This window comes from Portunus trituberculatus, chromosome 21, assembly GCF_017591435.1.
Source record: "Portunus trituberculatus isolate SZX2019 chromosome 21, ASM1759143v1, whole genome shotgun sequence".
NCBI lineage: Eukaryota > Metazoa > Arthropoda > Malacostraca > Decapoda > Portunidae > Portunus > Portunus trituberculatus.
In genome coordinates, this window is record NC_059275.1 from 7,539,985 (window position 1) to 7,552,472 (window position 12,488).

General features: G+C 41.3%; 1 protein-coding gene across 3 annotated transcripts in view; it reads left to right on the forward strand.

Moving 5' to 3' along the window:
• LOC123507129 (integrin alpha-PS1-like) overlaps positions 1-12,488 on the forward strand; it is a 283,961-nt gene that overhangs the window by 248,297 nt on the left and 23,176 nt on the right. For 2 of the 3 annotated variants that reach the window (XM_045259736.1, XM_045259737.1), the window contains exons 2-3: positions 2,519-2,646; positions 9,128-9,157. In XM_045259736.1, the coding sequence (XP_045115671.1) occupies positions 2,519-2,646; positions 9,128-9,157 (158 nt within the window). The remainder of the gene's footprint in view (positions 1-2,518; positions 2,647-9,127; positions 9,158-12,488) is intronic. The other variant, XM_045259738.1, reaches the window with a different exon arrangement.

Consider the following 12,488-nt stretch of genomic DNA (forward strand, 5'->3'; position numbering starts at 1 on the left):
TTCATTTTACATTATCATTCTTCTCTTGTATCTTTATATAGTTAATGATTGCGTAAGAACTCTCTTTTTCCATTCATCATGTATTATTATATTACATCAAGTGTTCCTTATCCATTCATTATCATTCATTCATTTATTTTACATAAGATCTTCAGAGTTATCACTATTCATTATTGAGTTTATGTGTTCCTTATCTGTTCCTTATTTTTTCATTCATTTATACTACTTAGGTTATTCAAGGTTACATATTCATCCTTTGTTATTTAGGGAGTCCTTGTGCTGATTTTATGAGTCTCAGACCACGAGTTTTTGAAAGAAAAGCAACACTCTCCATGTGAATTCCCCCCGAGGCGTGTGTTCAGGCTTGGTTCTCTCATCAGTAGTGTTTTCAGAGGCCACGGAGATGAGACTGCTCGCGTTCTCATGGGCGCTTTTTGTTTTTATGTCAGTAATGTTGCAGAATCTGTATTAACCCCTTCAATACCAGGACACGTTTTCATATTCATTCTGCTTACTATTTGGGGATTTTATACACTTTTACAAACTTATGTGGTGCTTAAAATAGTGAAGACTTTAACCATTATTCTTCTGATCTCCATAAACCCTTCATATGTCAATAAAATGGTCTAATCGTACACAATACTCATGGTAAAAATGTTTCCCAGTAATGAAGAGGTTAAAACTACGTTTAGAATCACGAAAAAAAACACTTCCTTGAAAATTCTCAGTAACTTCACCTCTTGATAAGGGTAATGAATTTGGGAAGACGAAACGATGAAGAGAATAGAAGTGCTTGTGAGGCTAATCTTTTCCTGGTAGCATTCCTGAAACTGTGGTCCGTATTAAGAAACGCTTAGCTCTCACCACGATTATTTTCAAAGGCCACAGGAATGATTAGCGGGGTTTTCAAGAGTGTTTCTCCAGTTAATAATGTAGAAATTTTGTCACTCTACCTCTAAAATTGTAAAAGCACCTTAAAAAAAACTCGTGCAAATTTGAATAAAACCTTTTGAAATAGTGAAGGTGAAGCACAGTAAAGTTTGAGGATACGTGCCTGACCTCTCTTCTCCTTGGCCTTGAGTCTTACGTGGGCGTGGATAAGGGCGTGGTAGTCAGCCCATTCTTAAACCACACCTGCTTTGCTCTCTAATTGACAGTGAAGAACGCTTGCCACGCCTGAGTTAGTGACGGAGACAAGACGAAGGCAAGAAAAAATGGACGAGTACATCTGACATATCGTTCTTTGCTCTATTGTGAAGCGTTCGAGCATCTCACATAAGCGAGATTTAACAGCCATAGAGGAAGTTACTGGGAATTTCAAGGCAGAGTTTTATACTTTTTGCACACCATCTACAGCAGATTCACTCAATACACGTCTATCTATGCCTGTAATGTTTGAAAATAGACCTTATGACAGAAGAGAACGTTGAAAAATGTGTATATTTAAACCCCTTCAGTACTAGGAGGCATTTTTATCCGAATTTTGGGTGTGATTAGACGATTTTATTTACACTAGCAAGGTTGTATGGAGGTCCAGAAGATTAATGGCCAGAGTCTCTGATATTTTAATCCCAACTTGTGTTTCTGAAGCTTTATAAAAACACCAAATAGTAACCAGAATAAATAGAAAAATACGTCCTGGTACTGAAGAGGTTAAGAAAAATGACGAGTGTTTAGTGTTAGCACGTACTGTCATTCCTTCAGTCACGCGTGATTTGTTACAGTAACGATTTTGTGGGGTAGGGACTGAATATAGATTTTTTCCCTCTTTTTTGTTAGTGAGGGAACCACACACACACACATACACACATACACTAGCGACAAAATACGGTAGAGGCAATTAAGGTGAAATATTATCGTGAAATACTCCTGATGTGCCTTACACTCTTTGGTGGGAAGGAAGAGGGACAGACGGGGGTGTGGGGGTGTTCCTGAGTTATAGTGAACAAGCTTAGTAATGAATTTGTGGAGGAGGAATTGAATATAGATTTTTTTCCCTTTTTTTTTTTTTTTGTGTGTGTGTGTGTGTGTGTGTGAGTGGGGGAGCTTTGGGTTAGGTTAGGGAAGGGAAGGTCAGTGAGGGAAGGTTGATAAATTATGGAATGTTTAAGCCTAAAAGGACGATAGTTTGATGTTCCTCTTTTATTATTGCCCTGATAATGGTTTGGGGGTTTTATGATCTGGTTTTAATGCGTCTCTCTCTCTCTCTCTCTCTCTCTCTCTCTCTCTCTCTCTCTCTCTCTCTCTCTCTCTCTCTCTCTCTGGTGTTTATATGAGATTGATGTTTGACTTTTTGAATATATATTGTTTTGTTTGTTTTGTTTGTAACCTTCCTTACTGTTACATTTTTTCACTCACTCACTCACTCACTCACTCACTCACTCACTCACTCATTCATTCATTCATTCATTTATTCATTCACTCACTCATCCACTCACTCACTCACTCACTCACTCGATCACTCAATCACTCACTGCTCATCCACTCACTCACTCACTCACTCACTCATCTCCCGCAGGATCTTGGTGGGGGCGCCGAAGGACCACAACCTCCAACCTGGGACAGACAGGTCAGGGGCGCTGTGGAAATGTCCCCTCACCACCAACACCACAGACTGCTTGCAAGTCCACACCGACGGCTATAGGGGTGAGTCACCACCACCACCACCATCACCACCACGACCCACCACCCACCACTCACCGACCCGACTGCATTCTTGATTCGCGAAGCCCTTATGAACTGAGACGCCCTTAGCACTCACTGATGGACGCTACAAGGCTACGGACGGTGCAGGAATCGGAGTCAGGGAAGGATAGGCAGGACACTTCTCGTCTTTCTAAAGGGGATGTATTCTGTGACACTTCTACGCCTCACCACTACTTTCCAAAGGCTCTAGAAGTTACACGGGTTCTCAAAGGTGTTTATTTACTGCATTGGTGATAGATTAATAGTGTTTCGGTAATTTTTTTAATGGAGAAACACTCTTGAGAGCCCGGCTGATTACTTCTATGGCCTTTGGAAACAGTCGTGGTGAGAGAGCGAAGCGTTTCAGAAAACTGGTTGAAAGGACTCGTATCTTTTATGCAAGGGGGAAGTTTCACCTGTGGACTGACTTAATTGATTTTATTGTTAGTTTTAGTTACCTGCAGGTGATGCGCGGACGAGGTTGTGACGCACTGAGAAAGATGACGTGTGAATGATGTGAGTGGATGTGTATTAGATGTGGATGACTAAAAATATGACGTGTGGATGACGGTATGGATTTGCTAATACGTGGATTCAGGTATGGACGACTAAAATATGACGTGTTCCTGAGTATGTGACATGTGGATGTGTGGATGAGGCGATTGAAATGTGGATAACTCAAATATGACGTGTTATGGAGTGGATGACGTATAAATGACGTGACAGTGAGTGGATTCAAGTGCGATTAACTAAAGTATGGCGTATTTCAGCTTGTACTTTTGAAACATTGATGGCAGAAGTAGTAGAAGTTATTATATTCTTAGTTGATGGGCAGATGGAAGTATAAGGCAGACTGGATTCCGGCAGGTAGACTAATGAACTTTTTATCACCTGTAGTATCTTGAGCTTAAGTGTAAGTTGCCATTAGCACGTAGAGAGAGAGAGAGAGAGAGAGAGAGAGAGAGAGAGAGAGAGGAAAAACTACAGGAATTAGCATATACGGTAAAGTAAACACAACACAGGTAGGGGCTAATTAAAAGACACAATACAGGTAAAAGTACATGTGATTAGAAGGTACAGTAAAGAAAATATGAGTAGCGCAGGTAGGAATCAATTAAAATAGGAACTATATGCAGGTAAAAGGCACAGGTAACTACAAGGTGCGGGTAGAAAAAAACATAAATTATACGGATAGCCATAATTAAAGCGACAATAATCACAAGTAACGTTATTGGCTATTGAAACGATACAATTAAGAACACAGGTAGCCACAGGTACGTAATCATTAACTCAAAGAACCAGGTACTAGTGATTAATTAAGAAAACAAACACCTGGTGGGCAAAAAAGAAAAAAAAAGGATTGTAACATCTTCGTACAAAGGAATTCGATGCTAAGTTTGAGTATTACATCAAGAAACCTGTTAATTTCACCTTCATCCCCTTCTGTCAGTGTTTAGTTCTGTTGCAATGCATGGGTGTTGCGATGCTGTGATGCTGAGTGTTCGGTGTTGCGCAGGTGTTGTAGAGAGAGCGAGTGAGTGAGTGAGAGGTGAAACAGACAGCTGAGTGAGGACATGTGGGTAAGTTTCTCATTGTTATTCTCCTCCACTAACGACCTGGAGATGTAGTTGCATGTTCAGTGATCTCTCTCTCTCTCTCTCTCTCTCTCTCTCTCTCTCTCTCTCTCTCTCTCTCTCTCGTGGTAGGAGTGTCAGGTGCGTTATCATTCATGCTCTCTCTCTCTCTCTCTCTCTCTCTCTCTCTCTCTCTCTCTCTCTCTCTCTCTCTCTCTCTCTCTCTCTCTCTCTCTCTCTCTCTCTCCAGGCTCGTTATCTCCATAGGAATCGTGTCGTGTCTCAGATCGACAAGTCCATTTATTATAGCCATTTATCTTCCCTTCCATCCGTCAGTCCTCGAAATGAAGTCTTTTTTTAACTCTTTTTTTTTATGTATCCAGGCAGGCATAAGGCAGGAACTGTATATGTACATAGACCACCACGTATACATAGTAGCATCCCTGTAGCTGCTCTGCCTAGGTCGGGTTTAAGGTTTACTGTAGATGTATTATGTAGTTACCCTTAGCCTATACACAGTTATACATACACACACCCTACCCTGCCGCCTCAGTACTGTAGACTCCCTGTAGAAGGTAGAGCGACGCAGCACTTGTGTTGAGCACCGCTGGGTTGTACTGTAGGAAGGAGTGCTGTACTGTAGGAAGTGGCATGAGTACTTGAGGAGTGACGCTCATGTAAAAAACGGGATGATGACGTCAGGTTCCTGCGTCCCCTCCACGTCCTCTCGTCCCCTCCACGCGTTCCCTAAAGGCGGGGATTGGGTGACTGGAGGCCTGGGGACGTATTTCAGGGAGTGAGTGTTGAGGATCGGTACCCGCGTGACCCGCTAGAGTGCGTGACGTAATGACAGGTGATGCAAGGTGAGACTCAGCAGGTGTTGTGTGTTCGCTGTGTGCTCGTGAGACGTGAGGCGGACTGAATTCACTGTAACACGGCCAGGGAATTGACTCTGGTCCCTTGCAGCTACTCTCCCTCCCTCTGTCAGTCTCTCCCGGGTCTCTCCCTCCTACCCCTGACCGCCCCGGGGCACACACAGCCTCGGGGCACCTCACTGTACATCACGACTTGCATGCCGCTGTATAAATGTTGACCCTAAGTGGCTGGCTGGTTGGCTGGCCTGGCGCGGCTGTGCTCTGGGTGGTGGCGGCGGCTCCTGACTATTCGCCGCTGCCCGACTACTGCCGCCACCCTCGCCGCCGCGACCGCCACCACCGCCACCACCACCACCACCGCCACTACTCAACTGACGCCCTCCACCTCCTGACTTGCCCTTCCTGGCGACCTTTGCTGCTCTCCCTCCTCTCCCCGCCATGGTTCTCGTCTGATATTCAAGGTCCGGGGCTATTATCGTACCCTCACACTGACAACACAAGATAAAGGTCGAAGTGATTAGTGTAACAGGAGACTAACTTAGGTTACGAATAATGAAATAGAATAATAGCAAAGAAAATTAGAACTTGGTAAAATGAGGAGTATCGCAAAAAAGAATAATGAGAAGTAAATAAATGTTGATATGAAGTTAGAATGAGTAAATAACTTATAAGGATGGACAGTGAAATGGAATGAATAGATTGAAAACTACATTGCAAGTTAACGAAATGAGAATTATAGAATCTGATAACTGTTAATAGAGGATAAACGCTAGAGTAATGATGAATAAAGGAGAAGTGTATTAAAGTATGGACGGTAAATGAAATAATAGAAAAGAAAAGAAAATGATAACGAAATGAATAATGAAATAATAAGGTAAAGAAAACCCAAACCCAAAAGAACAACAAATAAACTAAAGAAAAAATTGAATATGAAGTAAAGTGAAAAAAAAAAAAAAGATAACTTCACGAACACAACGAATCACATAAAACAAGAACAATAATAAGAAAATAACCAACAAGAAAACATACAGTGAAATAAAACCATGTAAAAAGAAGACTAATGACTGAATAAACACCGAGGTCTGTATAATCTCACTCCGGGGCATGGAAATAATTAATGCCCAGGGGAAATATAAATTAACTCACGCGTCAAGTCCTCTAATTACTGTATAGGAAAAGAAAAGTCACGTACACACCATTCTGTAAGGATAAATAAGTAGGTGATGAGTAAGAACGTCACGAGAATTAAAATCATTGTCTTGTCACATATAAATAGATCAATATATTCCGATAAGTAAGAAATCACTACTATTCTAATCATTGTTTACTGCCTATAGATATAAGAAGATAAATAAATAAATAGATAAATGCTAAGTAAAAGCGTAACAAATCTATTAATCAGTCTTTCTTCCTTCAGTCTCTTCTTAGTCAAATACATAAATAAAAGATAATAGAAAAAAAGTAGATAAAAAAAATAAGCTCTCGAGTAACATGACTAATTGTATAACTCAACAACACACGAATTGAAAAAGGAAACACACAAACGTACACACAAATGGATAAATAAATAAAAAAACGTAACAAATTTATTAATCATTCGCTCCTTCATCCTCTTCTTAGTCAGACACTTAGATATTCACTAAGTACACTTGAAGACACTTAACATTTTAAACTATTTACAACGAATAATCAAGTAAAAATCAGCAAATTCAAACTTCTGACTGACTTATAAAAGGAATTGCAAGGAAACTTCATAATAATAGTAATAGTAATAAAAAAAAGAGGAGGAACAACAATTATAATCCTTAATTATAATATAGACCTTTTTGTGATTAGAATTTCAAGTGAAAGAAGTGATCTGCTGGGTTCTCGTTGACCGTGTTTCTTGTCAACCCCTTCAGTACTGGGACACATTTTTATCATGATTAAACAATATTTCTTACACTGGGAAGGGTCTATGGCGGTCAGAAGATTAATAGCCAGAGTTTTCACTATTCTAAAACCCACATAAGTTTCTGAAGTTGTATAAAATCACCAAGAAGTAACACGAATGAATATGAAAACACGTCATGGTACTGAAGGTCTTGATAATATAAAAATCATGTTAATTTGTCACTAGAACCGTATCAACACTCTTGGAAATCGGTGTCACTTCAACTAGGGTCCTTTTCAGAGTGTAGGAGTTGTGGTGCAGAAGTGTTTCAGAATACGACCTCCTTCTTGGGATGAAAAGTTGAGGTGCGTTGGCGGGGAATAAGCGTCATTGTGTGAGGGAAGGTTTAGCGGCTGTGTGAAGATTCCATAATGACATTGTGACGTGTGGGGGAATAATTAAGCGGACTCCTCGCCACTTTTTCTTTAATGTTTCGTATCCTCTTAACATTTCTGCTTCTGATCTCGGCTACACTTGACAAGCTGGAGTGGAAGGGTGTGATTTTTAAAGCTTGATAAGAACTGAGAGAGAGAGAGAGAGAGAGAGAGAGAGAGAGAGAGAGAGAGAGAGAGAGAGAGAGAGAGAGAGAGAGAGAGAGAGAGAGAGAGTGTTTGATGGCGATGATGTAAATTACAGAAAATAATGATGATAACAATAGACTAGTTTTGCCTTGGAATGACGAAGAATACAGTGATGATGATGATAATAATAATAATGGAAATGAAAAGTATTGCCTTGGAATGAAAAATATAATGATGACGACGATGATAATGAAGAAATACTGCCCAACCGGACCTTAATTTTCAGACGATCCAAACCCATTACTTTCCTTCTTCTTTCCTTCCTTCCTTCCCTCCCTCCTCCACCTTAGCACCTATTACGTGTTGTGACTCCCATACTCTTCCTTCCTCCTCTGTAGACCAATGTAACCAAGGTTCATCTGTACAAAAGAGAAAAAAGTCAAAGAAATTAATTATTGTTTTTTCTCTTATCTCATTTTTTTACAAGATTACACTTACTACTTTCATTTCTCTGCTTTTCTTTCCCTCTCTTTTTATAGGCTGTTTTCAAAAATTAACCTAAGTTTTTTTAAACATTCGTGCTTGATTTTTTCCCATGATTTCATTTTTTTACATATAGATTTTTCTCTTCCTTCCTTCCTTCCTGTCTTTCTCTCGACGTGATATGGTAAGAAGAGGTTGTGTCTAAGGGTCTGGAGTGGTTTCCTCCTCCTCCTCCTCCTCCTCCTCCTCCTCCTCCTCCTCCTCCTCCTTATCCTTATCCTCATCTTCATCCTCTTCCTTCTCCTCTTCCTCTTCTTCCTTCTCTTCATCCTCCTCCTCCTCCTCTTCCTTTTCATTATTTTCTCCCTTCTCTTTCTCGCCCTTGTCGTTGTACTCCTCCTCCTCCTGCTCCTCTTGTTTGGCTATCCTTTGTATTCCTTTGTATTCCTCCTCCTTTATCTCTCATTACTACCTTCCTCCTAACTTACATTTACCTTGTCAACCCCTCTGTACCCTCTCCTCCTCACATTCCACCCCCATTACCTCTCCTCCCTTCACCCTCTTCCCCCTCAGGCAGGCCATCCACTCCTCCCAACACCCCCTGAGGCTCCCGTGTCACACTCTAATTAAGGTGGAGGAGGTGCAGTGATCCTGACGGTGAATTAATGTGCGAGGGGGCGAGGACACGTGGCTGAATGTCCTCCTCCTCCTCCTCCTCCTCCTCCTCCTCCTCCTCCTCCTCCTCCTCCTCCTCCTGTGTGTGTGTGACGGATTGGTTAATGAATGTACGCACTTAAGTTTTCTATCCTCCTTCTCCTTTGCCTCCCCATCCCTCCTCCTCTTCCTCCTCCTCCTCCTCCTCCTCCTCCTCCTCCTCCTCCTCCTCCTCCTCCTCCTCCTCCTCCTTCTCCTCCTCCTCCCTGAGACACATGCCCCCTTATCACCTCACGTCGCCTCTCTCTCCTCACTGTACTAGATGTTTAAACAAGAACTTTAATTTTCCACACAGCAGAGATATGTTTGTCTTACGTGATGTGTGTTGCTTACTTCTTACAGATCCGGAAAAAAGGCTCTACAACTTTGACAGTAAGTTTAACAACCTTCACCCTTCACCACTACCACCACCACCACCACACCTCCACCACCACCACCACCACTACCACCACCACCGCCGCGCCCCACCCCTCCCATGGCCAGGCTCCGCGTCTGGCATGTGGCCACTACCTGGATTGAATAACCTCTTACAAGCATCATTTGAATTGCCTAACCAGTGGAAGTTCAAAATTGCCTTGCCTTCACTAACGCCTACAGCCCTTCACCACCACCACCACCACCACCGCCGCAGCCGCCGCCGCCGCTGCCCCCGCAATGCACCGCCACCACCACCTTCGTTCCCCATGTGGTTTATTCCCTGGGGGCGTCGCACCTCGCATGTTTTGATGTGTTGCAGAGGGTTTTGTGTTGCTGTGGGTGTGGTGTGCGTCGCCGTGAGCGTTTGGTGAGCGTGTGGTGTGCGGAGGTGACTTTGTTGTTGTGTTGTCCTGGTAGTGTTGTGGTGAGACGGTGTGTGTGTGTGTGTGTGTGTGTGTGTGTGTGTGTGTGTGTGTGTGTATGAGAGTCATCACAAGCTCCACACACATTCACATACACACCGTCATACACTAGACACCATCACCACCACCACCACTACCACTACCACCACTACCACCATCACCACCACCTCCATCACAACCGCCACCGCCGCCGCCCCCGGACTAGCCTGGTCCTCGCAAGGTCAGACACAACTCGCGGCTCAAAGCTTCGGGCGCTCACCTGTCACACCTCAGACTCAGGAGAAAAAGAAAAGTAAAAAAGTAGCTCTCGTCCTTTTTCTCCATTACCCTCCCTAATGCGGTGTGAAATCAGGTGTTCGGAGAGTAATTTAAAGGTCAGGTTTTGCATAAGGTACAGAGATTAAACCAACGTTCACCACTCATATCTCAGACTCGGAAAAGTAGTATTTATTTTTTCGTCTTTATTTTTCATTTTTCTTCCTAATGCGGTACGGAATGAGAATGTTCAGAGCGTAATTTAAAATAGTGATTGTGAATAAATGGCGGTAATTAAAGCAGATGCGATAAATGACATTATTACTAGAGTATTCGCTATTACGTTGTTGTTATTCCCACTTCAAGCTACAAGATATGTCACATCCCAGTCAAATTTCACCGTAAGAACTTAAGAACTTTAAAAAATATAAACTCAACTATCACATCTATACCACTGGAAGAAATAAAGACGATTCGCTTCTCTTAAAGGTTAAAAAAATAAAAGATTCCAAACAATGATCCCAAACTCATATAAGCTAGTAAAAAAAATTGAATAAATAAATAAACATGCGAGCATCTAAGGTAATGACAAGGAGAAAAATGAAGGTTCTGAAACTCCTGTGCACTGCTGGAAAGAAAAATATGAAACGTGTGAGCATCGAGAGTATAGAGTAATGGAATCCACGACCTTATAAAGAGGATCGAGGCGTGATGCGATGGTCCTTCCCCCGCTCTGCTGCTGGTGTACGAGAAGGGACTGAAGGCATTGGAATCTGTAACAATTGGAATCTCTCTTTCTGATAAGAGATGAAAGTGGAGTGTTTTGATTTTTTCTTTTTCTTATTTATTTATTTTTATATTATTTTATTTATTTATTTATTTGCGATTGTGGGATGTGACGGTAGTGTGACTTGAAATGAAGAAAAGAAATGAGTATGTTTATTTATTTATTTGATCTTATTTTGATGCGTTTTTGTTTTTTGTTTTGTTTATTTAGATTTTTTATAATACGTTTAATTTCTTTTAGTTTCATCCTTGTCTCGTTCTCATTCATAAAAAGAAAAGAAATAGAGAAAGACAGAGGACGTCGTTAAATATAATAGCAATGAAAGATGAGCAAAAAGAAAAGATGAGATAAATGATAAAAATACCGAAAAAAAACTAAGACAAATGGAAGATATATAAGGAAATTAAATCACTTAAAGCAAAAAAATCTAGCTTTGAAATTACGAAAAAAAAAAAAAACGTACTTACAAGTTAACAATGTAATAGTAAGTGGCTCCCTAGTTGTTCTCGTCCCAGTGAGAGCGAAGATCAAGAACAAGAACATGAAGTGACAGAGAAGATCAAGAACATAAACATGGCGGGAAAGTGCACCCGCCCCATTCCCCTCCGCCACGCCCTCCGCCACGCCCTTCGTCACGCCCCTCGTTTTCTTTGCTCCATTGTTACCATTAATACCACCATTAATATTATTTTATCTCTTTAACCTTCGTGCGTGCGTGCGTGCGTTAGTGTGTGCGTGAGTGAGTTGACGTTTGAAGATTGATTTCTTAACTAAACGAGTCTGCTGTGTCTTGATGATGATGATGATGATAGTGAAGATGAAGATGATGATGATGATGCTGTTGATGATGATGATGCATGTGGTTGCCTGCATGTCCGCCTTTTGCTTGCCACTTGGAATGAAGAAAACCAAATTCGTGCATGATTTGCTTGTTAATTTATATATATATTTTACTTTTTTCCCCTCAAAAATTTTCCCTCCCTCCCTCCATCCCTCCCTCCCTCCCTTACGTATATTTTGTTTTAATTTTCCCTTTTTCCGTCTTCCTCCGTTTTAGCTTACTACTTCCCCCTCACCCACCGCCTTTCTCTCACCCACTAACACCTTCAATGCTCTGTCTCTCACCTCTCTTTACCTATTTGCCTCTTCTCCCTTCCTTTTTTTCTCTCCCACATCGTCCCCTCCCTCCCCGACCTTCTCTTCTTCCCTCTCTCTTTACCCTCCCTTCTCTCTCTAGTCAAACCTACGCTTCATTGTTATTGTTTTGTCTACCTCACCTTACACGTTACTCCCTCTTCACATTCTGTCCTTTTTTATATATTTCCTACGAGACTGGTTTTATTTCACTCTGGTTTTTATTTTTTTCTCCCTCGTGATTTTTTTCTTTATTTACGAACCTTTTTTTATTTTCAATTTTCAGTTGCATCGCTCCAAAATAGGTCGTTGGAAAATATATGCCTTTTTTTATATATTTTTCTTTGTCTAATTCCTTTTTTTTTTTTTTAGGTTCCCTCCTCCCTCCCTCCCACTTTCTCTTTTATTGGTTTATTTATCTATTTATTCATTTATTTATTTACTTATTTGTCTATGTGGCTTTTGACAGGTCAAGGTTTGTTCTAAATATTATTTTTTATACCTTTGTTTATATATTTATACATTTTTGGTTGCATTTTTGAGGACATGCGCATGGTTGAAAGTTCCTTTTTTTATGACACGTTTGTCGCTTGTGGTGTTCTGTGTGTGTGTCTGTGATGGCGTGTTTGTCTTGTGCTTTTTTATCCCTCGCACTCTGGAATGGACCACTGGATATGACCTCTTGGCT